At 44.5% G+C, this 26,359-nt stretch overlaps 2 protein-coding genes across 4 annotated transcripts; one reads left to right on the top strand and one right to left on the bottom strand.

Moving 5' to 3' along the window:
- The first annotated feature begins 46 nt into the window (after nucleotides 1-46).
- On the top strand, nucleotides 47-12,715 carry TAX1BP3 (Tax1 binding protein 3). The gene is made up of 4 exons (XM_073315691.1): nucleotides 47-161; nucleotides 4,609-4,728; nucleotides 5,065-5,142; nucleotides 10,867-12,715. Exons 1-4 carry the CDS (start codon nucleotides 123-125, stop codon nucleotides 11,002-11,004), a joined length of 375 nt encoding a protein of 124 aa, XP_073171792.1. The 5' UTR covers nucleotides 47-122; the 3' UTR covers nucleotides 11,005-12,715.
- A 716-nt stretch (nucleotides 12,716-13,431) lies between these two features.
- CTNS (cystinosin, lysosomal cystine transporter) lies at nucleotides 13,432-26,348 on the bottom strand. Of its 3 annotated transcripts, none has more exons than XM_073315688.1 (11): nucleotides 26,236-26,347; nucleotides 24,913-24,995; nucleotides 22,713-22,791; nucleotides 21,385-21,469; nucleotides 21,167-21,267; nucleotides 19,904-20,035; nucleotides 16,744-16,843; nucleotides 16,536-16,655; nucleotides 15,503-15,673; nucleotides 14,940-15,057; nucleotides 13,432-14,448 (listed from the first exon to the last, which is right to left on the bottom strand). In XM_073315688.1, the coding sequence occupies exons 2-11, from the start codon at nucleotides 24,977-24,979 to the stop codon at nucleotides 14,318-14,320; spliced, it is 1,104 nt and encodes a 367-aa protein (XP_073171789.1). In that variant the 5' UTR covers nucleotides 24,980-24,995; nucleotides 26,236-26,347; the 3' UTR covers nucleotides 13,432-14,317. The 3 variants fall into 3 exon arrangements, with proteins under 3 accessions (XP_073171789.1, XP_073171790.1, XP_073171791.1); XM_073315689.1 differs by lacking the exon at nucleotides 26,236-26,347 and adding an exon at nucleotides 25,998-26,208; XM_073315690.1 differs by lacking the exon at nucleotides 15,503-15,673 and having other exon boundaries at nucleotides 26,236-26,348.
- Nucleotides 26,349-26,359: the final 11 nt, after the last annotated feature.

A 26,359-nucleotide genomic window follows, 5' to 3' on the forward strand; every position in this document is an offset into this window, starting at 1 on the left:
CGGCCGGAGGCGGCGCCCGATTGGCTCCTCGGCTGCGGAGCGAGGGGCGGGGCCGGAGGGACCTTTTGTTGGCGAGGCGGCGGGCGCGCCGGCGAGTCGGGCGCGAGCTGCCGGGCGGGGCCATGTCGTACATCCCGGGGCAGCCGGTCACCGCCGTGGTGGTGAGTGGGGCAGGGGCCACCCCCGGGCGGGGCCGAGCCGAGCGCTGGGGCGGGGGCGGCCCCTGCCGGGACCGTGTCCCCGTAGCGCCCCCCGCCCGGAGCAGCCCCCTCAGCTCTGGCGGCGGGTCGCGAACCGCTCGGGGCGGCGCACGGGGCCCGGCTCCCCGCCGGCTGCGGGGCCGAGCTCCCTACCCCGGGCGGGGCGCGAAGGGGCGCGCGCGGGCTGGGTTCCTGCCCCCCACCCCCCGGGGGGAGAAGGGGGGAAAGTCTCCCTCGGGCTGCTCGGCTGCCAGCAAAACCCACCACGGCGGGGGCGTTTGACAGCAGCGCAGCGCGTGTGGGGACGGGCGCTGGGCTGAGGCGGCGCGGGAGCCGGGGTGGACGCGCTTGCTCTGGCCGCGCCCCGCTTCAGGGGAGTCGGAGGGAGGTTCCGAGCTGCGCTGCGGGGAGCGCCCGGGCCGAGGCTCGCGCGGTGAAAGCGCCGCCTGGCGGTGGAAGGGGCCGAGCTCTGGGAGAGCTGAGTCCCAGTCTGCCGCTGGGCGACCTGGGGCCGGGCCCCTCCCTGCTCTGTGCCTCTGTTTCCCCCGTCTCTAAAACGAGGCTGGTCGCGACCTCCTTTATAGAGCACTCCATAAGAGCTACCTAGTCTGTACGAAGTGAGCTGCCTCTCACCAAAGCTCATGCTCCCGTAAATTGGTTAGTCTCTAAGGTGCCACAGGTCCTCCTGTTCTTTTTGCGGATAGAGACTAACACAGCTGCTACTCTGAAACCTGGGCAGTCGAAACGTGGAGCGAGCTAGTGTACTGGAGGCAACTCGAAGAGACCCCTCCAGTTCACTGGCTATGCTGAAGCATGTAACAACTCTTTCCCCCATCCTTGATGCACCTGCATGTGTGCATGTATACACGTACAGCTAAGTAACAAGGTGGTAAAACGGTATTTGAAAAATGTGCTCTGAAGCAAAAGAACCGTAGCATGTTTATAGATTTGGGGTAGGGGGAATGGAAAAGTCAAACTAATTCATTTTGGTGGTGTGAAAGGATTGGGTGACTTAGCTTCCCTTATTGTATTTTTTTAATTAAGGATTTTACTACAGATATACTTTAGGTTATACCATTTTTCTTACCACTTTCATCCAAAGATTGAAGTATCATTGTCCCCTCTGTACATCCAGGAAAACTGAAGCACAGATGTGATCTGACTTGCCCAAGTTCATATAGTGAGTCAGTGGTAGAGCAGGGAACAAAAGCTAGCTGTCCTGTCTCCCAGGTCCACTGGATTATGCTGTTTCCGCTATTTGCTTATGGTTACGTTTCTGATGTGCACAAGACTGCAGTGATGCATGTCACTTTGTGGTAGCTGTAGTGGAGGGGATGAAAAAATAACCTTTTTTGCACAAAGTCTCTGACAGTCCGATGAGAACAAAGAACTTAGAGGCTGTGTGAGCTGGTGTGAGTTCTGCCACTAATGCAAGCCAGTGCAGGTTGGATGGGGGCTGATTTGACTCCAGAATCAACCCTTCTCCGTAGAAAATAAGCCCAGTAAAACGTACCATAAGTGTAGAGGTGAAAATTTGCCACATATCGGTGTGGTGCACACCGTGGCATGCACACTAGCTGTCCAACCAAGTGACTGTCAAACAAGTCAGATTTCTGACATCTCCCTGCAACGCCAGGCAGCCTAACTGAGCGCAAACTGGGATCATGGTACGTGTTGTGATTTAAGAGGCATAGCATAGTCAACTTGCCACTTATCAGAGGTCTTCACCTCAGATGTCAGACCTCTCTAACAGTATTTTTCTTCGAAAACCATTGTGATCTTGATGGAAAGTGTTCACTCTTTAGCTTGGCAGATGGTGCCTTCTGTTAAGGTGCCTTCTGGGATAGAAGATGATGGTGCACAGATTACAATGGGTTACTTTTCCTGTGGGTAAACACCCTGCACACCATGTTGCTCAAGGAGCATAGGTTTTCTTGAACTGGAATCTCAGTATCACCAGTTAACAAAACAAAACCAAGAATGTCCTTGTTCAGCTAAAGTTGTGGTGCCTTAGCGCCGCTCCCCCACTTCCCCCCCCCCCACGCATGCTTGATAAAAATGCCATGTGACTGCACGCTGTTGCTGTTAGCCTTGTTCTCAACAACCTGCCTCCGAGCCAATTCCAGTGTTGAAGACAACATAAAAAGATACCAAATCTGCTGCCATCCACTTGTTTGGCTGCCAGCCTGGAGTCTGTTCCTTGTCTGTCTCTTATTATGGTATGCTGCAATTTTTAGTTTGTCTGTGGAAGTTGTCAGTATTTCCAATGAGCTCATATGGAGTCTCACTCCAATTAAAATGATTATTTGTTTACTTGGCTGAGTTAGACACCTCCCTCTTCTATTCCAAATGGGCTCACTTGACCCAGGGAAGCATTCTGATGAATGGAAAAAGACAGCCGTGCAAACTTGAGGGAAGAAAAACTTCAAAAATCATACATGTAGCCTTTAGAGTAGCAGCTGTGTTAGTCTGTATTCGCAAAAAGAAAAGTACTTGTGGCACCTTAGAGACTAACAAATTTATTTGAGCATAAGCTTTAAGAGCTACAGCTGAATACACTGTATGCATCTGATGAAGTGAGCTGTAGCTCACGAAAGCTCATGCTCAAATAAATTTGGTAGTCTCTAAGGTGCCACAAGTACTCCTTTTCTTTTTACATGTAGCCTGTAATTTTGCCCTCAACCCATGCTTTCTTTCCAGAAGTTGCTGTCAGAAGGGAAAGCTAGTTAACATACCCAAAATTACCTAGAGGAGATAGGTTGTTTACATTTTGGAGTATTTCACAAGGAAGAACCTTCCCCTGAGCAGGGAAAAACAGTTTCTAATCTCTCAATGCAAAGTGTCACTCTGGTAGCATGACAAGACTTACTGACTGTTCTGTGTCCTCCACTAGACAGTGCTGCATGGTGCTCTTTAAAAGTTGAGTGGCATCTGCTTTAGCTATTCTAGTCTTGTGAAGTAGATTAAAAAAATTTAATTTTGTACTTCACTAGCTAAAACCCTTGTGAAAATGAGATGCCAAGCAAGCTTTTGAGAATTAAATCCTTGTTTCTGGTTTTATCTGTAATCTGTGGGTTTGCAATGCTATAGTTAAGAGTTCTGTTACTATAGAGGCAGTAAAAAACATAGAACTGTAGTTGGTCATACTTGAGTTCATTAAATTAAAATGTTCTAAGATAGTAATGTGAACTACTTTCCTTGATGAAACAAAGATTGCAAAGCAACTCACTTTGAATTACTAATCACACTTAAACCAGGCTTCCTGGTGATGTGTATGATAAATCTCATAATTTTGTTGGAAGTAGGTCATGCAGCAAAGGCTGCACAAATCATTTGTTTGGCAGAGCAGTTTGTAGCCTGGGGGGATCTGGGCCTAATTCAAGAGAAAAGACTAAACAACTTTTTTTTGCAGAGAGGCCCCGGCTGGACAGGGTTCTGGATGAGATCATGACTCCCCTTCATATCTCTGTCACTAAGAGCGCCTCTGCTGTTACTCATACGATTTAAAATCTCTTGGTGTCTGAACTTTCTCATCAAGACTTTTTTAATACTCTTAATGCCGGGGCGACTTTACAGCTGGTCTTGTGAACCCTTTGGTAGTTGGACTCTCTTCAGCCGAGTTAGTGGCCTACGTTCAGAGTACTTTAAGTTTCTGAACTTGTTGCAGACAACAGAAGTCTCTGCCCCATTATCTATTGTGGGTGAGTGACAATAGTAGGATACATACTCCCATTGGCAGAGCGCAAAGGAGGAACTCGCAGTTTTTCCATGGACAAAACAGAACAAGATGTGTGGGTTTGAGAGACTGCTCGTTATTGACACTTGCATTTTACTGGCTTGAAGGAAGCTGATCTCCAATATAAGGCTACTGCTATTGGAGCCATCCCTCCTTCCATTTCAATTGTGGTAACGGAGATAGAGGCTAAACTCCTTTAGATGCTGAAGTGCCAGGTCCTTTAGGGATATGTTTGGAGATGCTTATTTCTGTTGTGGCTTACTAGCAAGGACAACAGAGTGCTCCTCAGTTACTGCTGAAGGGCAGAAATGGTTCATCTTAATGATAACTTTTAAACAGGATCAATTAAAACAAACAGCTGTTGCCCAAGTTAAGTTTGCTTGTCTCTTTGGGATAGATAGCAAATGCTCCCATCCACCAATGGGTTTTAGATCCAGAGATCCCTGCTCTTTGTCTAAGCAAATATAAAAAACATGCTTGTGATATGGCCTTCGTTTGTAAACTATCTTATGTGCTCCCTTTGTCTGGAAGTTACACAGTAGCTCACCAAACAAAATCTGTTGTCCTATGTTCAGAGATAGTTACATGTAATAAAGCTAAACTTAATCTACTCTGGCTGGAGTAGAAGAAGGGATGTGAATCCTGCACTTTTCCCCCTCCCATCTCTTTCAGCAAAGAGTTGAAATCCATAAACTCCGTCAAGGTGAAAATCTGATTCTTGGATTCAGTATTGGAGGTGGAATTGATCAGGACCCTGCTCAGAATCCTTTCTCTGAAGATAAAACTGACAAGGTCAGATTCTCTTTGAACTTAAATAATTAAGACCCCCAGTAAGAGGCTGAGTGCCCTCAACTCACCTTGAATTCAGTGAGTGGCACACACTTTTTGTAAGCCTATGCCTGGTCCTCCCTCAGTCTGATTGGTCCATGTTATACTCCTTTCCTACTTAGTCAATGTAGCCAACTTGCACTGCTGCTGCATTTGGGCTCTTGTGTGACTCATCTGTTTTCTAATATCAGATTTGTTTTTTAATGGAATCAATTTTTAAGGTGTTGCTAAGTAAAGGTTATTGCCTTGTGTGCATTTGTAACCATTCCAACTGGAATAACTAAAACGTGACTCTTACAGGGCATCTATGTAACAAGGGTGACAGAAGGAGGCCCAGCAGAAGTTGCCGGACTCCAGGTTGGAGACAAGATAATGCAGGTAAATTCAAAGGTAGGAAGAGGAACATACTGGAATGCCTAGATGCAGGACAATCCCAGCCCAGAAGATCCCTAGGGAGCACTGCTTTCCAGGCTATTTCAGAGGTAGGGTGATGGTGAATCTCATCCACTTGCTCTGTTCTTGACTGTTTCACCTACTCATTGTTCCACGGCTGTATGTGCTACCCAAGGAAGTTTATAAAAGGTCACTGCCTTCCCATATGGATTGTCTTGGGAATCTGTCTGGAAAAGCTTCCCTATCTCCAGACAAGAGGCTTCTGGCTGTAACTGCCAGCATGAATGCCCCCTGCAGAAGAGTGACTTATAGGTAGTTAGCTATAAGTCACAATTGAGCACGTGGTCTTGAATGGTCATGAACTCTTGTGAACCTCAGAGCTCTGAAAGTAGTGCCTGGCAACCATTCTGCAATACCAGAACTTGAGGCAGATCCTGAAGAAGCAGACTGACACATGTTCTTTCCCCCAAACACGCCTTTGTGGGGCTGGGCTTTTAATAGTGATCCATCCAAGGTACTAAGGGTAACCCAGCAGGTAGAAGAATGTCATTGCTACCACATTAGGCACATACCTGGTGGTCATCCCCAGAGGGGATGTAGATGCAACCCTCATGGTGAGGGTTTTTTGTATCACGTGTCTAAATGTTGTGGAGTATCCAATTTGAAAAATTGATAAAATCCAAAAAGGGCCTTTACTTGTAGAATCATAGTCTACTTTTAACAAAATTGGCAGAAAGCTTCTAAATACAACTGATAATGCAAGTGTGTACTCCAAATAGTCCTGTATGGAAAGTTTTTTGGGAAATATTTAAATCCCTTTGTGTATAGGTGATGCAATCTGCTCTGGCTGGAGTAGAAGGAGGAATGTGAATCCTGCCAAAAAAACCCACCCCCCCCATACTTTTTTGCCTTCAGTTAAAGCAGAAGTCTATAGTCACATGACAGTATGAGCTTGTTTGTACCATGTAATACCTCACAATACAGTGTAGAATGGACTCATTTGAGAAGAGTTTTTGTCTGCTATGTTTATGAAGTTATGTAGATAAGACCCCTACCCCTTAATTATAAAGCATATATAATTTGATACCTGCTCAGCTGGAGACATTAAGCTAAACAAGCACATACAACTATAATTATCGTCTTACTGTCACTGAGTACAATGACAATACATGTATACTATTTATATAACCATAAGGACTCAGTAGCCAGGCTATAGAATGTCTTGTATGACTATCTTGTGAATAACAAACTAGCACTCTAATGTAACCCCTGTATACAACTGTGAGCTACTGGATATCTAATGCAATGCTCCTTTGGGCCGTATTAACTCAAAAAAATAATCACAGAAATTTGCAGACTGTTGAAACATTTCCACTGCCCCTCGGAATCTGTCTCTGATGTGCTCAGTCGCTGCACTTGTTACTGTCACAGCTGCATGCATCAAGCACACCAAATCTTCCCTGCAGCATTTGCATCTCCTTGTTGCACAGGTACTCCCACCTACACTGCACAAAGGTGAGGCTGGCTGCTGGAGCAGGCAGCTGGACCATTGTGTTAGGAACTACCTATCACCCATCCGGTGCTGACAGGGGATACTTGAGGATACTGAACTGCAGCATGATTCTGTATGTCTGACTGATCAGTGGCATGTTTCAGGTGCTGCCTGAAGAGGCTACACTTGGCAGTTTCTCATTTGTTTTGTTCTTGGCAAACAACTCAGCCACATGATCCAGAGATGGTTACTTCTTTCCCAATACAATAGTGAGATCTGTTGACTAAAAAACAGCAGTTGGCTTGGAATGCAGTTACCTACCTTCAAATCTTGCTAGTGATACTGAGCAAGGACTATTGACTCAGCTAATGCTTGGTTCTTCATTACCTCTCTGGTTAGGTCAGGATTGTCCATGCTGTGAATTCAAAGTAAGGGTCCTAATTTATAAAGCCATTAACAGGCAGAGATATAGCTACTTCCTAGACCGGGGTACTCAAATATTTTTTGTCAAGGTCCAGACTCCAGAGAAAATAAGTAAATAAAAAGACTTAAGGTCTATTAAAAAAAGTGTCTGGTGGTCTGGATTTGGCTGGCAGTCTGCCTATGGACTACCCCTGGCCTAGACTATCAGATAATCTTTGATGGGTGACGAGGTGTCAGCATTTCAGCTCTTTGCCCTCAAACTGCTCATGCTCTAGGTAACTGGAGCAGGTTTACACATGCCCTGTCTGTCTCCCTGGTGGGACTCAGTCTGTAGGCCTGCTTAGGGACTGCCTAAGGCCACACATAGCAGGCTGGGAGGAGCTGGCCTCCCTTTATCTCCATGGTCAGGGTACTCACCTGGGATAGGGGCAAGCCTGGGTCAGTTTCCTCCTCCTGCCTTATGAGATGGGATTTGAATAGTGAGCTGCCATTGCTCGAGTGCTCTGAGAGGCAAGGTAGCTTTCCCTCATGACTGTTAATCCAGTGGTTACATAAGAATGGTCATATGAGGCAGAGAAAAGGTCCATCTAGCCCAGTCGCCTGTCTTCTGACAGTAGCCAATGACAGGTGCCCTAGAGGGAATGAACAGGTAATCAAGTGATCCATCCTGTTGCCCATTCCCAGCTTTTGGCAAACAAAGGTAGGGACACCATCTCTGCCCATCCTGGCTAATAACCATTGATGGACCTATCCTCTGTGCACTTATCTAGTTCTTTTTTGAACCCTATTATAGTCTTGGCCTTCACAATATCCTCTGGCAAAGAGTTCCACAGGTTAACTGTGTTGTGTGAAGAAATACTTCCTTTGTTTTTAAACCTGTTGCCTATTAATTTCATTTAGTGACCCCTAGTTCTTGTTTGAGAAGGAGTAAATAACACTTTACCTTCTCCACACCAATCATGGTTTTATAGACTCTTTTCCAAGCTCAAAAGGCCCAGTCTTAATCTCTCCTCATATGTTCCATACCCCTAATAATTTCTGATGCCCTTTTCTCAATTCCAGTATCTTTTTTGAGAAGGGAAGACTATATCTGCATGCAGTATTCTAGATGTTGGTGTACTGTGAATTTATATAAAGGCAATATTTTCCATCTTATCTATCCCTTAATGATTCCCAACATTGTTCGCTTTTTTGACTGCTGCTGCACATTGAGTGGATATTTTCAAAGAATTATCCATAATGACTTCAAGATCTGTCTTGAGTGGTAACAGCTAATTTAGACCCCATTTTATATATATAGTTGGGATTGTTTTCCAGTGAGCATTACTTTGCAGTTATCGACATTGAATTTTGGTGTGTGCATCTTTGTGAGAGCTCCTTTTAGTCATGCATGTTGTTGCATGTGTGGTGTCTACAAAAAAAAAAGTGAGATCCCTTTATCTATTAGCAGACTGCTTTGGACTTAACTATCTTGAGTAGTTTTGTATCATGTGCAAATTTTGCCACCTCACTCTTTTGCCACCCCTTTTATGAATGCTGAACAGGACTGGTCCCTGTACTGACCTTAGGGGACACCACTATTTACCTCTCCATTCTGAAAACTGACCATTTATTCCTACCCTTTGTTTCTGGTCTTTTAACCAGTTACTGATCCATGAAAGGACCTTCCCTCTTCTCCAATGACTGCTTACTTTGCTTAATGACAGGTTTCAGAGTAACAGCCGTGTTAGTCTGTATTCGCAAAAAGAAAAGGAGTACTTGTGGCACCTTGGTTAGTCTCTAAGGTGCCACAAGTACTCCTTTACTTTGCTTAAGAGACTTTGGTGAGGGATCTTGTGAAATTTAAGTATACTATACTTGTCCACATGCTTGTTGACCCCCTCAAAGAATGCCTGTAGGTTGGTCAGGCATGATTTCCTTTTACAAAAGCTGTGTTGACTCAGACCCAACAAACAATGTTCATTGATGTCTGATAATTCTGTGTTTTACTATATGTCAACCAGTTTGCCCAGTACTGAAGTTATGCTTGCCATGCTCCCCTCTGGAGCCTTTTTTTAAAATGGGTGTTACATTAGCTCTTCTCCAGTGGTTATGTAGTAGACTCTGGGTCAGTTCCCCCTTGTGCCTCATGAGAAGGGATTTGAGCAGGCAACTGCTATCTCCCCAGTGAGTGCCCTAATTGCTGCACTAAGGGACAGTCTGATGTCAGTTGCTTGTATTCTCCTGTTGAAGCTCTTCCACTTTAATTAAATAATAATTGGGTCAGACACCATAAGAATCACTTAACCCACCCACTGGAGTATAAACTCACCCAGGGTGTGGGAAGAGTCTGGTTAAAGTCTCACTTTGTCTCCTGAGAGGGGATTTGAACAGCCATCTCCCTGCCATGCAAGTAACTGCCCTAACAGGTAGGCTATGAGGTATCCTGCTGTGAGGGTTGCTCAGTTAGATGTTAATTAGGCCAAAGCAAAGATGGGCTGTAAGGCGCCCTTGGTAGTGTAGTGGTTATGCTGCCACACTGTGCTGGTGGCGAGCAGGGCTCAAGTCCTGAGCCAGGAATGAGCCTCATGGAGTTCAAGTCCTTTTTCTTGAAGCTGTTCCACTTTAAATATTAATTGGGCCAAAGCAAGATATAGCAGCAAAGAGCCCTATGTGGTGCAGGTGTAGGGTAGGTGCCTAGAATGCAGGAGACACTGGTTCAAGTCTTCCCTCTGCCTGGGGAGCTTTGCCACCTAAAGTTCTATTTTTAAATTAAAATTGATCTGCATAAAACTCAAACCACTCCTTCATCCCCAGTTGCTAAGTTACTCACCCAGGGGCCAGGAGACCTTAGACCACATCCCTTGCTCTCTGAAGGGATTTGGATGAGGGCCTCCTGTTGCCCTGGCAGCTTCAGGGGGGGATGTCCCCTCCCTTCTCCAGGACAAGGGGATTCAAACCAGGAGCTCTCCCTCACTGAGATGTGCCCTGGAAGGCTGGGAATCCCCCTACAGATCCCTTCTTCAAATCCTGGTTCTGCCTGTTGAACCAGAATCCCCCACCTCCTAGGCAATATCCAACCACTGGACTAGGGAGTGATTCTAACTCCTGGCCTGGCCCAAACACTACTTAAGTAAAGGGTCAGCAGCTCCAACAGGCAAGTATGAGGCCACCCCCACCCAGTATAGCCTACACTCCAGTGAGCAGGCAGAGGGTCAATTGAATCAGACTCTCCTACAGCCTGGGGGAAGAACTCAAACCACTGGGTTATACAGCAGTCCTGATGCTAGCTGTGGCGCATTTACTATGTAATTTTTTTAAAGTGTACCAGCTTCAGCAAGAGCAGAAGAGAAATCCACCCCAGACCCTCCCTTAGTTCTGCAATGAGGGAACTCACCTGAGAGCCAGCAGAAATGTCTGAACAGATTTTCCCTTGGGTAATGAAGTGTCCTTGAGATGGTGAAGTGATTGGGTGCTGTTCATTAAGTCTGTGCTTCCACTAGGTTTTCTCTCTGCCTTCTCCACATCTTCAAGTCCTTCAGTGCATGTTCAAACTTTCTCTAAGCTAAGTCTCTTCTCATATACTTCCTCATTCCAGGCGACACCAGGACTCCTGCAGGTATGTTTGTCGTACTAGCAGTTCTTAAATTGTCTGGTACTTCTCCAAAGCAAACCTTTGAACCTTAAAGTTCACCCTATCTTGACTTAACCCACTAGTGCCAAGACACTGTGACAGACAGGCCCCAGCTTGCTAGTCACCTTAACAGGGCTAGCTCCACTGACAATATTGTTTCCTGATAAAACTTCTCTTGTAGGTGAACGGGTGGGACATGACAATGGTAACTCATGACCAAGCGAGGAAGAGACTGACGAAGAGGAATGAAGAAGTGGTACGGCTCCTGGTGACCAGACACTCCCTGCAGAAGGCTGTTCAGCAGTCCATGATGTCCTAATTATGCAATGGGCTTGGGGGAGGGGGGCAGAGGGAGGGATGGATCTATAGAGTGACACTCCCTTTTTCTAAGGAAGCAAATACTGGACCTGAGTTGTTTGCAAACACTAGTGCTGCCCAACAAGGTAAATATGCACCATTTTTACTCTAAACTGAAAATAGTAAATTCTAGCCATTTCAGAAGCAAGTTTCTCTTTCAGAAAGGCTTCCAGTAGCATATGCTGCATAAAACAGCACCTTACCCTACTGTGTATGCAAAGCTGTAACACTACAGCGGCAGGGGAAGTTAGCAGTTAAGAACATGCAAAACACTAAATACTTCTCTTAGGGAAGAAACTTAGTGGGAGATGATTCTCCTATAGTGCAAGAGTTCCCCATTGCTTAGCATTTAAAGCTCTGTTAGCTGCTTCTGCAAAGGAGTGAATGATTAACAGTGGGGAGAGGAGGTAATGTTTTTACTGTAAGTTTTCAAAATCTAATGTTAAGGGTTAGATTGTTCCTTACTAGTTCAGGCTCAGGTTTTTAAGATGCTACATTTAAGTAGAAGTTTGTAGAAAGTCCAATAAGGACATCTCTACACTACTCTTAGCATCAAGTGCTACCAGAAGTTAAGCAGAATATCTTGCAGTGCTTGAGGGATAGTCTGTCCTGAAGAGTTCACTGCAAGATTTTAGTCTGCTTCACTAAGCAGCTCATCATAAAAGGGACACAAGTTTGAACTAGCAGTTGGTGCAGAAACAGATTATAATGGAAGCTGTGTGGGATTCAGTAACAAATTTCAAGACTTTATGAAGCAATCATAATTTTGTCTTGTAGAGAGGTACTTTGCAACTGTAAAGTACTTGGGAAACAAGACCAGCTTTAACATGCCATAATTATTGCAACTCTAGGGCTTACATTTTTTTAAAAAAAATAATAATTGGGAAAGAGATGGAAACCTTTGTCATTGCTGACCATACAGGAGACATTTACAAAGTTCCACTTCCTCATTCCACATTTAGCAGAGAGAATCTTCAAATAGAAGGGGCAGCTGGTCTGTTTTGTAGTGGGAGACTTATTTAAATCTTGTGTTAAGTAGAAATGTGCAAACAAGCTTGCAAACATCTATTGTACCAAAATTCCTATCCTTGCACCTGTGGTAGGCAAATATACACTACAGAAATCCTTCACAAAGGCCAAACTATGGAGTTGTAGGAGCTTTTGCAGAAGATTCCTACAAATCCTTAAAGGGTTTTATACTCTTCAGTGAAACTCATTTACACTTTAAGGCATTATACAGGCTAGCTTTAATTATTCAAAAAAATTGCTTCATTGTCCAGAACTAGTTTTAATGACACTGTATATGACCTCTTTACTTCAGCTGTCTTCAGACCAGTTAAAATTTTTAACTAGAACACTGAAGAGGTTGTAGACTAACTTATTACTGCAGTGCTATTTAGGTTCTGACTTGAATGAATTTTATAAACTTGATAAATGCATCTCAAAGAATGTTCCACTCTATCTCGACATACCAGCAGATGCCTCTTTTTATACTTTTTTACCTTATTCAGTAATACTAAAAAATCCAAAAGGAATTTTGGACATTTAAATTACAAATCCTGTGGTAGTAAATAGCTTTACAGATAGGCCTTATTTTTGTTTACTGTAGAAAAAAGTACACTGCTATTTGTACTGTGGTCTTGATTTTACACAATAAAATGAATTTAAGAAACTGTCTCTAATAAGAGGACAACTTATGTATTTACACCCTTTTTGTGCAAGCTTCCTACCCCTCCAATTCTTCTGATTTAGAACAGGTTGAGTGCTGCTTAACATTTAGACAGCCACATTCTGCTGAAGTAAAGATATGCTAAACAGCTAACAGTAAAGTGACAGTCAGCAAATTCTTCACCCATTTACAACTTGGAGCATCTCTTGGGGAGAAGTACATTCCCTTCTGAAATTTTACCATCTTAAACTTTTCAGTGAACAACAAGTTAATTTTCCCTCTGGCAGGAGGGTCACAGGATTAAGTAATCAGACCTTGAACAGTAGTGATTCTAAATCATGTGTTTGAGTCCCTTTTAGTATAAGCTATTCCTTACTCCAGTCAAAGATAATATAGTATAGTGCCAAGTTGTACAGTTTAAAGTGCAAGAATGTTCAGCCCTGTTTAGAGATCAAATATCTTACATCCTTTGCACGCATACTACAGAGAAAGCAATTCAGAGCACCAGAGCAAGTTTTATTCCCAATTCACCACCTTCCTGCATTACCTTGTGTTAAGGTCTTGTTATTTACTTAAAGACCTTATTTACCCCAAGCCACCTACATAAAATGGATGTCTACCTTGCAGAGGGAATCTTGAGGCTTTGAAATCTTTACCTGGAAGGTGCCATGTAAGTGCTTATCAGCTACTGCCTAGATTACTCAGGAAATGGGAGGAAACAAAGATTAATACAAATTTTAATCATTAGGCTATTGAACAAGATCAGACTTAACATAAAATTGTTCCCTTGCATTAACAGCACAGACTAGGCACTTCAATGGAACCCAATGTGAATAACTACAACTTAGTGCAGTAAATATTCAGAAGTTTGGCACTAGATTTAGCACTTTTACAGAAAGTGCTTGGTGGTATATGGTAGCAGAGATCACAAAAAAGTTTTTTTTATTTAATGTTTAGGTACAGCTTTTGACACAGTCATATGAACGTGCTGTGAGATTAAATCTGATGAAGACTGGTCTGGTCTTCATGCTTCTTGGTTAGTGCCTTCATTAACCCATTGTACCTACTTGTAACAGTATCTGTGGTTACCAAGCAGTCTTTTCCTGAGCCGCCGCCTTTCACTTACAACTTGGTTTGGGAGAAGATGAAGTCAGCAGCAGTAGAGTTAGATTTTACTGTCCAGTCCACAAAAAAAAACCAACCTGTTTCTTGGTCACTACTTTATAAAGGTACCTGGTTCGGTTTTTCACCCTCCAGTTGTGTTCAGCTGAAGGAAGCCCAGCTCTTTCCTTGCCCCACACAAAATGCTGTATTGGTCAAAGATAGCCACTATTACTAGGCCAGCTCAAGACAGGCTGGCTTGGAATTAGCTTCCAGGGTTGCAAATCTTTTCCAGCTGCAAGGGGTAGGGTAATGGAGTATCCATTAAGGCATTTGCCATTAAGCAAAAAATAAGTTCAACAGTCCTATACGGTAGAGGAATTATAAACAACAGCATGACTCTTGCACTACTCACGTGGATACCTGGTGAGTAGTCTGGAAATCCATCAGCCAGTATAGAGGTAAAACCAATAAATCCGTACTGTTGTCTATTCAGGGTGGGGTCTTAGTTCAAAGACTCATAGCCTGATGTTCTATATAGACAGTAATGCTGGATGATAAAGACTACATCAAAGGTGATTGAGAAGAGGCCCAGTCCAAACTTAGTTGGATCTCCAAAGATTAATATCCATTCATCTGTCAAAAATTAAGGTAGTCTGAAAATCTGCATTGTCACCCACATTAACTGATTTAATAGTCTTAAAACTGGTCTTGGCTATCCTTAAAAGTCAAGGGATAATGGCTATCCCATAGTTATGGGTCTATGAGATAAATTGTTCAAGTTTGTCATTACCGTAGGTTGTTACTAAAATGGTTTATTTTTAACAGCACAGGCGTTATTCATCAACTTTAGTTTGATTTCATGACATTGTACGGTTAATGCAATAAGGTATTCTGTGCTGTTGTATAGTTACACAGAACTGTGTAAATAGCTTACATTAGAAGACAGCCAAACACTTATTCTTTACCACATTTTTATAGCACTGATGGCTGCATGTATTGCCATGCAGGACACCTAGGTTTGGGAATGACCTTAAGTGGGTCTGGACTGGAAGAAAGTGCTTTGTGGCAGGTTTTTCTTTAATTGAAAATGTAGGCCCTAAAAGACACTTCAATTTCATTCTTACCGTTGTTGTAAGACTGCAAAAACATCTGAAGGAGGCTGAAACTTCCACCAGTAAAATCTAGTAACACATTTCCAATGCTCCACCCTTCAGTACTCTTCCGCCGAAAATTCATGTATGCCTACAAGGGAGTCAAAGTGAATTTAAATATGCTGCAGCCTTTGATTTTTACCTATAAAATGCAAATATTTTTGCAGATCGAGCAGTCAAACAAGCCAAAACTTTTTATTCTACCCCAGCAATAGAGAATTCTCCACTTATTTTGACCTCAGATAAGCAGATTGAGCTTTCAATGCCTCAGTTAACCCCAGCTGTAAGAGAAAGCCTCGCTGGTTTAACAAACTACAGTTTTCAGACATTGCAAGTTACTTGCATGCTTAATCAGCACAAGAGCCATCAATCAAGTGATTGGTTCTCTCACAATTCTAACATAGCATAGTCAGCATTCTAGAATCATATGCACTACATATTAAAGAACCTACAGTGCTCTTCCAGGTAGCCTCCTATATTAGGATGTGGCCTCTTGCTATCTGCCTGAGTTAGGAGACATTAGTGCCAATTTTTACCTGTGGAAAATATTTTATCAGTGAGATTCCCAGTTTAATGTAAGAAAAGAAAAATAAGAACTGTAGCCATGTGATTTCTCCAGCTGCAGCCACGGACAGTGTGGTAAATGTGAAGATCCATGCAATCACAAGTAGCCCAATAGCAACTCTGGACACTCTTTGACTAGCTCGCTGAAAAACAAGACACTTTATACATTTAGAATTCATTATACCCAGCTCCCTCCCACCCCAGTTACCATAGGATGCACAATGCTAAGCATAACATACAACCAAAGCCCATTGTGGAACTGGCTAGATTGACCCCTCCTCCTCCTCAAGGATCCCCACATTGTTTTAGTATCATAATAGCTTGCTACAGGTTTAGGATAAAACAGTGCAATTTCCGAGTCCCAATTCCCATGGAAATCTTGTTCAGAATGTTAGCATCCAGGAGGAAGGGGTCAAAGTCTTTCTGCAATGTTTTTGTGGAACTTGTTTTATTACTCAGTTCTAAATTAAGACTATTTGTGGGGCTTTATGCTGGTAATAGCATATTTGAGATGGGCACAGAGAAGCTTCCAAAGTCACACTTGCCACATACCCTGACCTTTCCTGAAAGCATCCCATGCTGGTAGAGAGAGCAAGGAGCGCACATACACACCCCCCTCTTTCACAACTTGGTAATCCAGAAGAGGTAAGAATATTTTTTTCCACCTAGCAGGTTTACTGCCTGTAAGTGATCATCCACACACATTTTGTAATTGGGAAGGCAGTGAACTGAGCACAGAAGTGGAACCCAAGAACAACTCCCACATTCCGAACCAGATTCTGCCACTCCGCATGGCTTTGTAAGAGTAATACAAATTGTGCCCATATTTTCTGCTGTAATGGCAGTTGTATTCTCCTATCTGAGAAGGATGTTGAGAATTAATGTTTGTAGAGTGCTGTGAAAATGAAGAACCCTATAATTGCTAGGTATAATTGCCTCAAAGCTTAAACATAATCAACGGTTTTGACTTCATTTGGACTATAAGAATATCCTAGGTAAACCCACCTCATATATACAGCACTGAAATATTGTAAAGAGAGTTAAAGCTACTGCATGGAGACTGAAGAAAACATCATTGCTGTCCACAGGGTTCACTCCATTGGGATACTGGCGTAGGAACTGCTCCTGTGTATTAAAAACCCAAGCAAGTCAGCTACCGTAACTCTGTTCTACAAGTAATGAAATATTTCATTGAAAGAACAAGTGCACTTACCTTGATATAGGCAATCCAGAAAAGTCCTACATTAAATACACTGTATGCTATGAAACCAGTGAGGTTGAACGCTATGTAGTCAAAGCTTAATCCAACAACACTAAGAAAGAAAGAGAGACACCACTTTACATGTAAAGATTCATCTGCGGAGCAGTATGGTCAGTGCCATAGAGGGACAGACTTTCTGGCACTAGAAGGTTCTGATTTAAGTGTTTTTTACAATTGCTGTCCCAAGCAGAAACTGCGGCTATACCACTTTATAAAAGAAGTAATTTGTTCGCAGTGAGGGTTGCCCCTCACACATACTATATATTTTGATAGCGTTTACAATAAAGTTTACTTTCAAAATTCATATTCCTATGTTAACTGCAATGAATCAGATAGCATTTTAAATTAGATCCACAACCAGAAGCATTACATCAGAAGGAGTCCATTCCTGCTGCCCACTGTTCTGTCCTCACATTCCAGGTAAGAATTTAAAAAACTTCTAGACAATCGTTTGTTCACTCACTAAGAGCCTCAAGTCAGAGGCAAGATAACCTGTCATTGTTAAAGGCATGCATTCTAAATGAATTGGTTAGAAATACAGTGTCTTCTACAACCCTGGGGGAAAAAGAAATCTTGTCAACCATCCATATTAAGTCATGGTTTAGCGTTAGGTCACTGGAGGACGCACTTAAAGTTCCATTCTCCCTCCAATTCACGTGCTATTGAAAGTTCATCAGGGCTCAAATTCACATGTAGTCACTTGCACTACAGTGTGTGTGCAGTGAAGCTGTGTGCCCTCCCTCCAAGCCAGAAGGAACCACCCACTCTGCCCAAGTGGGCGGAGCCAGATCCACCTTGTCCTTCCCACCAGAAGTGGATAGATAGGACAGGAAGTATAAAAGGTGGAGCTCCAGCTCAGTTAGGTCTGAAACAGTGAGGGAGATAGATGCATCCTGCTCGTGAAGGAACCTGTGTCTACAGGGGAGCTGCCAGAACTGCTGCTGGCCACCTATCCTGGGGAGATAGAGGACACTCCTTCAATCTAGGTACACCTGGAGGGGAGGAAGTTGCCCAGGACAGCTGACTCTAGTCTGCTGTAGCACTGCCTGAAACATGGTCAGCATGTTGCAGCTAGATTCCCCACTGCAGACCACTCCAAGATTGTTAGAATCAGATCCAGTGATGGTGGGCCTGGGTCTCCCTACCATCCCACCCTAACGTGGGCCAGGTGGTAGGTGTTAGCCTACTGTCGTCCAGAGCTAGGATGACAGGTTAGCCCTGCCCTTGCCTGAGCCCATAGACTCTTTGGGGTTCTTCCCTGTTAGACCAGTCAGGACACTAATGCCTGGTCTGCTAATTCCCCCTGATACTAGGCAGTGATACTGATGATGTAGTGAGGCCTCCCTCTGACCCAGAAGAGGAGGGACATCACCACTGCAGTGTGTATTTTAAACACACTCCCATCTTTCCAGTAACTTATTCACATAGTAACTGAAATTGAGGTGATGGAGATTAGGGGTAAATTTTGCAAAAGCACGTGGGTGATGTGGTCTTGAAAATAGGTCTTTGGTTCTTAAGTCAATTAGGCATTTAGAAAATTACGCTAGGTGTCTAACATGCAAAAAAACTGTACTCCCTGCCCTGGAGTAGACTGTATGTTTTACATATTTGAACAGTGCTTAGTAGAATGAGGCTGCAGTCTCCAGCTGCCACAGTATACATACACACACACAATATGAATAAGGCTAAGTTTTAGTCACAAGTATTTAGTAAAAGTAACGGACAGGTCACAGGACGGAAACAAAAATTCAAGGCCCATGACCTGTCCATGACTATTACTAAAGATACCGTGACTAAAACGTGGAGGCAGCATGCGGCCCGGGTCCCTGGGTGGGGCTGGCTCCCTTCCCGGCTCTGTGCTCTCTCCTGCCCCTGCAGCAGCGTTTGTGTGTGGGAGGGGTCAGGGGCACGAGATGGGGTGAGGCGGGCTCTGGGCAGCACCCACCTGGGGGCCTCACCAGAAGCAGCGATATCTCCCTTGCTCAGCTGCTAGGCAGAGGCGTGAACAGGCAGCTCTGTGCACTGCCTCTGCCCAGGGCACTGCCTCTGCAGCTCCCATTGGCTCGCAGCGCTGCCTGGCCACGCCTTCGACTAGCAGCTGAGCGAGGGGGATGTTGCCACTTCCGGGGAGCCCCCCCAAGGTAAGTGCTGTGCAGAGCCCGCCTCACCTTGTCCCATGCCCCAATCCCCTGTCCCCTTCCACACCCAAACTGCTGCTATGGGGGCGGAGGCCTGAGACTGCCCTAGCAGTGGCCAGTATGCCTGACACAGGGGCTGCCTGAGCTGCCTCTGAGCCAGGCGCACCGGCTGCTGCAGAAGTCACTGAAGTCATGGAATTCGGAATGTCTGTGAAACTTGCAGCCTTAATCATGAATAACCATTCATTGGAACAGGTGAGAAGTTGTGGAGTTAAGCAGAATTGTGACTAGGGGAAATTACCCTCCTATGCATACATAATAGGCATAATCTAATTTCCATCGAGATGAGTCTGTTCAGGAGGCATACATACTAGTGAGTGCATTTTTCTTTGAACCCTATTACTCAGTTTTTTTAGCTACAAAGTTGCCAGTATGTTCATGAGGCTACATGGGCTCCCTCTGATGGTGAATTTAAGATCTGAAGAGTCCACTATTGTGCTCAAGGGGAGAAAGAAGGGTGGCGGGGGGGGACCCAAACATTGACAGGTTACTTCTCCAGCAAAGAGAGTTGTTTTGTTTGAATGGTCTTTTAGTATTTTTAAATCTTTCAGTGAGTTAGGTCTTGATCCTGCAATCGGAGCTACATATGTGAACTGCTGCCCATTGACTTCAATGATACTTTGCAGGGGTCCATTTGGACAAAACCAATTGCAGGGTCAGCGCCTTGGAGTTCTGACTCAGACAGTTGTGAGGAAAGTAGCCTTCTAGGAAAGGTACTTGAGCTTGCCAGAAGAGACTTTATATTAATGACGTTAATGGACTCTTGTGATAATGGGGTATGGTTTTCTTCTTTAATGGGAACTAATTACATTAGGGGGATCTCTGATAATTCCCCAACCTACTCAGAAACCAGTCCACATGACCATTTGTATCACTGCTAAGAGACACACACATTTCACAGCTAGTCTCCTTACCTTTTTCGTCGCCAGTTTTCGAAAACCTGAGGGTAGAAGGAGATCGACCAGGCAAAGAAATAGATCCAGCCAGTCACCTGGTCTATAATCCTCAGTATGTTACTATGAATCACTTGGAATCGAATCCTGGGGCTGCAAAGGAATTTGTACTAATCAATCAGTTTTTAAACAGTCAGTATATTCTCTGCACTTTTCCACAGATCATACTTCTTCATTCTAATTTGTGGGGCAGAAAACTACTCAGTTACTCAAATTTCGGTTTGGGTTTTAGTAGAGCAATAAAGCTTTCCCCCTTTTCACACACCCTTGTGGTCTTTCCAAGATTTCTACAAATCCTAGTGATTTGCCTACCCTCAATCCTCCTCTATTCTGTCATTTTCCCCTCCCTTATACAGGCCTTCTGAAGCCTCTCATCTTCCTCTCTTTCTTCTATGCCTCTTAGTATGTTACTGTTATGCAACAGCAAGGTTTTACTCTTCATGCTTGTCAAGCAAAGCCTTATTATCTGGCTTGTCTTGTGTTCCTGGATATGTTGTGATGTGGGTAACGATAGCCATGATCAAGACAGTTAAAAGCAGAAGTGAAATGAGGAAGTGACAAGACCATGCATTATCCTGCAGAGCTGTGGTATTAATGGCAACAAGCAAATGCAACTCAGCATTCCCCATCTCACCAGTTTCTGATCTCAAGGAAGAGAGTTCCACCTGTGAACACATGATTCCTTAAGAGACTCTTTAATCAGGAAGGTTTGTGGATGTGCTAAGTACTTGTGGCTTGCATTGAAGTCTTGTGAAAGCTGTGGGTGTGCAGAGGAGAGTCAGGCTGTTAACATTCAAGGATATGAATCTCAGAAGCGTGTTCGCAAGATAGGCATAGCAACAAAGCAGTAGCCCATGGACTTTAGGGCCAAATGGTATCCAGCTTGAGTAGTGTTGTCATGCATGCTTGGAGCCTTTTCTTGTGTAGTTTAGAGCATGCTGCTGAACCCGACCTATGAATGCTTAGGAGGTTAGGTTTCATGATTACAAGATACAGAAGCTACCAGTACCACTTCACGGATCTCAACATCTTTTTTTTTTGGGGGGGGGGGGGGGGGGGAAGAAGGAGAGATAAGAGAAGATGACTATGTTTATGTTAATCAAGGGAACTTGCAGTGTAATTAGTAGGATACTGGGAGATGGTGTAGGGGCGGGGGAAATTATTATACTACTTTGGATACCAAGGAGTTGCACATGATCTGGGTTGAATAGTAGTTTAACTCACCCAGTTTCATTGGCATTACTGGCATGAAGATAAACTGTAACTTGTCCAACATCTTTAGCTTTCACTTGAAAGCTTGAATTTAGACCTGCAGGCAATATTACCTGTCAGACAAGGAAAAAAAGGTTACATGTAATGACTAGTCACATGTTTTTAATGAGGTCAGACTATGACCAATTGTAAGCTTTAGTATAAGGTCTGAAATCAGTTTTGTTACTCACTTGATCAGGTAGTTCAACAATGGTTCCATTTTTTGACGAATATGTGATATTAAATGTTATCACCAACGTCTCATTTAATGGGGCACTGTGAAGATAGACAAGTCAAAAGAAGCCTATAAATCCATGTGTTTAAAGGAGGTTTCAGGCCTTCTGGGAGAATTGATTCCATGCAGCTTAGGCAATATTGTTTTGGATGGACCACATACAATTCACACTTAATCATCACTTGTGGCACCAACATGATACTCTAGAAACAGATACTGTCCTTTACTGACAAACCAATCTGAACTGGATAGAACTTGTATGTGTCCCTTTGTGCAGCCACTAGTCAATTCTAACAGGGGTTTGAAAGATGGATAAACACCTTTAAAAAAAAAAAGTCTGATATTTCCCTATTTCTCCTCCCACTTTGTAAACACCCCACCAATCCCCACCACTGCAGTCTTCTCTGAAGTCTTCCTCTCTCTCCCCACAAGTCATCTCACATTGAGAGGAACTTTCCATTCTTGGGAAAAGTCTCACTATTAGTGAGAGACTGAGAAAATGAGCACTGGACTATAGTAAATATCTACTCCACAGCTACAGTGTGTGTTTCAGCTCTGAGATGGCTACACTTCTGTGCTGGGAACAGTGACACCTGTTCAATTTATAAAACATTTAGGTGTCCTTCTAGATAAATTTGTACATGAAGGATGTTTGTTAGGCTCATAGTAGTTAGAGCTAGAAGAGACTGAGTCCATCTTCCGGCAAATGCAGAATTCAATACTCCAACAGAGGACATATGAATTTGAATCTTACATCTAGCCAAAACTTATTGATACAAAAATACAGACTTATCTGAGCTTGTACCTAATGGTGAATTTTCATCCCCGTGAGGGCCAGTATGAAGGCTATGTACCACAGCTCAAGTGGAATAGTGGCCTTGTACTAACTCACTGCACACAGATGAAACTCACCTGAAATCAGTGGTTTTCAACCCTCCAGTGGTGGGGGTTCACAGACTATGTCTAGGGGGTCCGTGAAAGGTAGTCATAACCGTAGAACAGTGGCTTTCAACCTCTGGTCCACAGACCCCTGGAGGTCTGCAGACTATGTCTAACATTTTCAAAGGGGCATGCACCTAAATTAGATGGGGGAGGGGGGAGCCCACAAATGAGAAAAGGTTTAAAACCACTGCCCTAAATGAACAAGCCACCTCATCTTTCCTGCAAATCTAGTTAGTTATCTGAACAAGTTTTGTCCATTCTCTGTTCTGGTCTGATGCCTGTGGGTGTAACAAAAGCAGAGAATTAAAGGAAGAGAAACTGAAAATGATGCTCTAACCTTACCTTAGAGTCACAGTGATATTTGTCAAGCTACCCTTTTCTACTGAAACCACTTCAGGGACAGAGAGCATGATGGCTCCATCTGGAAAAAGAAAAACATTAAGCTTAGATTTCTACAAAAGGAAAAATCTCCTTCCTGAAAAGAGGAATTGTTTTCTTGTGTGGCAGAAGAAAGCAATTAGAGTACAAACCAGTTAGACGAGCTCCTAGGGCTGGTTAGCAGGAAGGGTTAGAGTGGCAGACAACTAGCAACAGTGTGGAAGTAAGCATTGGCACTTTTTCAAGTGACTGAATAATTCTGAGACATTAATGAGAAAAGTGCAGACTGAAAACAGTAAATAGGCCAAACAATGGTCTCCTGGAACAAAATTAATTGCATGTGTATAATGTGTTTATTATAAATACTTTAAACTCTAAGCTAATTATAAAATGCTAAGTGTTATTGTTTCTTGCTATGATCAGCAATGGATCCTAATTACCTGTAAGAATCAGAACTCTTTAAAGCTGGTCTTAAAATTGCTACATGATCCACATGAGCTGTCAAGGTTCCTTCCCTACTCTGAACTCTAGGGTACAGAAGGGGGTCTTTCATGCAGGTTCCCACAAAGCTTATTCTTACCAGCTTAGGTTAAAAACTTCAAGGTACAAACTTTGTCTTGTCCTTGAACCCTATGCTGCCACCACCAAGCATGTTAAACAAGGAACAGGGAAAGAGCCCACTTGGGGGGGATATTTTGCAGGAAGACATCTCAAAGCCCTACACCCTTTTTCCTGGGGAAGGCTTGATAAAAATCCTCACCAATTTGTACAGGTGAACACAGATCCAAACCTTTGAATCTTAAGAACAATGAAAAAGCAATCAGGTTCTTAAAAGAAGACTATTAAAGAAACGGTAAAAGAATCACCTCTGTAAAAATCAGGATGGTAAATACGTTACAGGGTAATCGGATTCAAAACAGAGAATCCCTGTAGGCAAAACCTTAAGTTACAAAAAGACACAAACAGGAATATACATTCCATTCAGCACAGCTATTTTACCAGCCATTAAACAAAAGAAATCTAAACACATTTCTAGCTAGATTACTTACTAACTTTTTACAGGAGTTCTGAGCTGCATTCCTGATCTGTTCCCAGCAAAAGCATAACAGACAAACCCTTTGTTCTGCCCCCGCCCCAGCTTTGAAAGTATCTTGTCTCCTCATTGGTCATTTTGGTCAGGTGCCAGCAAGGTTCTTAGCTTCTTAACCCTTTACAGGTGAAAGGGTTTTGCCTCTTGCCGGAGGGATTTAAAGGTGGTTACCCTTCCCTTTATATTCATGACACAAGCCCAGCAGAATACCAAGAAATTCAAGAACTTCAGCTCATTATCCTGCCCTTGCAGTACTCAAGCAACATCTTGCTATTGTGCTTGAAATTGTGCACCATGCAACAATATTCATATAAGGCATATGAGAAATAAGATTATGCTTTTCTTGCTTGTCAGTCACTTTATTTAAGTGACTAGGGTGTAGTTACATTTCATACACAAGCAAGTGCCACAGTATAGCTCAGCCTCCCACAGACAGTTTTTCCACTCCCCTGCCCAAATTCCGACATATGCCTAAAGCCTGCCCAGGAATTCACCACTCATACCTGCTAATATCAGAAGCTTATAAAAGCAAAGAATAAAGACCTCTTAATTAGGGGAGAAGGGGATTATTTTAAATGCAATTTTTAGAAATCTTTTGTTAAAATTCTATATATTACAAGTGACTGAATTTGGTGGTCTTATCTTGTAGATACTTCTGGCACCTATAAACCCAATAGCTAGCACAGACAGGATCACCAAATTCATCACTGACTTCAGTATAATGAGGACTAAACCTATAGAATCTAGCCTACTGACCTACCCTAGTCACTTACATCAATAATGAAAGAAGACATGCTGCGCTGTCACTACAAAATAGTCTGAAGGTAACATATATAAGGGAAGAAAGTTTCCCAACACCACAACAACAGCTGGAGCAATTCTTTATTAGAAATTGTTACACCGAGCCAATACCCTTATAAACACACCACTATTTCACACAGGTCACCTTTAACAGGAGACTATTTGGTTTTCAGCACAGATACCCTTTTCTTTTACAGCCATTTTAGCGAATAAATAACCGACTGCTGATCTGGTGCACAGCTAGATAAGCTTCCCTATTTGGAAGACACTTACCACAAAGTTTTAGCAATGAGAGCGAAAAACACAACACAGAGAGAAGTAGCCATCTTTTCACCATCATGCTATTCTTCAGACCGCTACAAAGCAAATGAAAGGAAGTTTTGTTTAGGCTCCTGCATAATTTCAGCAGCAGAACAGTCCCATCGAGCACTCTTTTTCCACTGTGCCCTGCATCCCTTCATCTCACCCATCACTTCCCCACACACCATGGCCAGCCCAGCACTGCCCCTTCACCTCCACACCTAGCCCCCACCCATCCCAGGGGCTGGGGCCACCTTGAGCCTGGCTTGCCAAGCTCCCACTCACCACCGAGCGTGGTGCCCACCCTGCATCACCATTTCTGGCCCCCCATCCACCCCAGCGGCCAGGATACCTGAGCCTAGAGCCCTCCCTTCCCCAGCCCCCCTCACCACCCTGCCTTGCCCCACACCCACCCCGGGGACCCCTGAACCTAAAACCCTTCCCCCACCCACCTACCTACCTCACCACCCTGCCTTGCCCCACACCCACCCCAGGGGCCCCTGAACCTAAAACCCTTCCCCCACCCACCTACCTACCTCACCACCCTGCCTTGCCCCACACCCACCCCAGGGGCCCCTGAACCTAAAACCCTTCCCCCACCCACCTACCTCACCACCCTGCCTTGCCCCACACCCACCCCAGGGGCCCCTGAACCTAAAACCCTTCCCCCACCCACCTACCTACCTCACCACCCTGCCTTGCCCCACACCCACCCCAGGGGCCCCTGAACCTAAAACCCTTCCCCCACCCACCCACCTACCTCACCACCCTGCCTTGCCCCACACCCACCCCAGGGGCCCCTGAACCTAAAACCCTTCCCCCACCCACCTACCTCACCACCCTGCCTTGCCCCACACCCACCCCAGGGGCCCCTGAACCTAAAACCCTTCCCCTACCTACCTCACCACCCTGCCTTGCCCCACACCCACCCCAGGGGCCCCTGAACCTAAAACCCTTCCCCCACCCACCTACCTCACCACCCTGCCTTGCCCCACACCCACCCCAGGGGCCCCTGAACCTAGAGCCCGCCCCACACCTCCCCCCTCACATCTCCTCACCCAGCCCAGCGCTCTAGGGAGGGCAGGGGGAACAGGCGGGGTGTCTCAGCGCCCCTGCCAGGGGGCGGGGGTGATGGGGGGCGGGGAGGGCTCGCACCCACGCGCCCCCTCAGTCCCACGGCCACGCGGCGCAGTGCATGCTGGGAATTGTGGTCCTCATGGGCCACCCCTCCGGAGGGGGATCCCCGCTCCGCTGTACGCCCCGAGGGCAGAACAAACCCCCTGGAGAAAGACCGACCCGCTACCGCCGAGCCGCTCTGTCCGACTAGCGCTCTGCCGGCTCCTTCCTCCCTTGTGAGGCGACCGCCTATATCAGGCCTCCCGCTGGCTCCCTCTAGCGTGCCGTAGAGCCGCAATGGCCG

The sequence above is a fragment of the Lepidochelys kempii genome, chromosome 17 (genome assembly GCF_965140265.1).
Source record: "Lepidochelys kempii isolate rLepKem1 chromosome 17, rLepKem1.hap2, whole genome shotgun sequence".
NCBI classification, from domain to species: domain Eukaryota; kingdom Metazoa; phylum Chordata; order Testudines; family Cheloniidae; genus Lepidochelys; species Lepidochelys kempii.

What these genes read in the sequence shown, in the direction of transcription:
- TAX1BP3 (XM_073315691.1), top strand. Translation starts at nt 123, where the DNA reads ATGTCGTACATCCCGGGGCAGCCGGTCACCGCCGTGGTG. An exon ending in AGCCGGTCACCGCCGTGGTG is followed by an intron (nt 162 to 4,608) that starts GTGAGTGGGGCA and finishes CATCTCTTTCAG; the next exon opens with CAAAGAGTTGAAATCCATAA. An exon ending in TTGGAGACAAGATAATGCAG is followed by an intron (nt 5,143 to 10,866) that starts GTAAATTCAAAG and finishes CTTCTCTTGTAG; the next exon opens with GTGAACGGGTGGGACATGAC.
- CTNS (XM_073315688.1), bottom strand. Translation starts at nt 24,979, where the DNA reads ATGATGGTGAAAAGATGGCTACTTCTCTCTGTGTTGTGTTTTTCGCTC. An exon ending in TCTGGATTGCCTATATCAAG is followed by an intron (nt 16,656 to 16,743) that starts GTAAGTGCACTT and finishes TTTAATACACAG; the next exon opens with GAGCAGTTCCTACGCCAGTA. An exon ending in TTCAGTGCTGTATATATGAG is followed by an intron (nt 15,674 to 16,535) that starts GTGGGTTTACCT and finishes CTTGTTTTTCAG; the next exon opens with CGAGCTAGTCAAAGAGTGTC.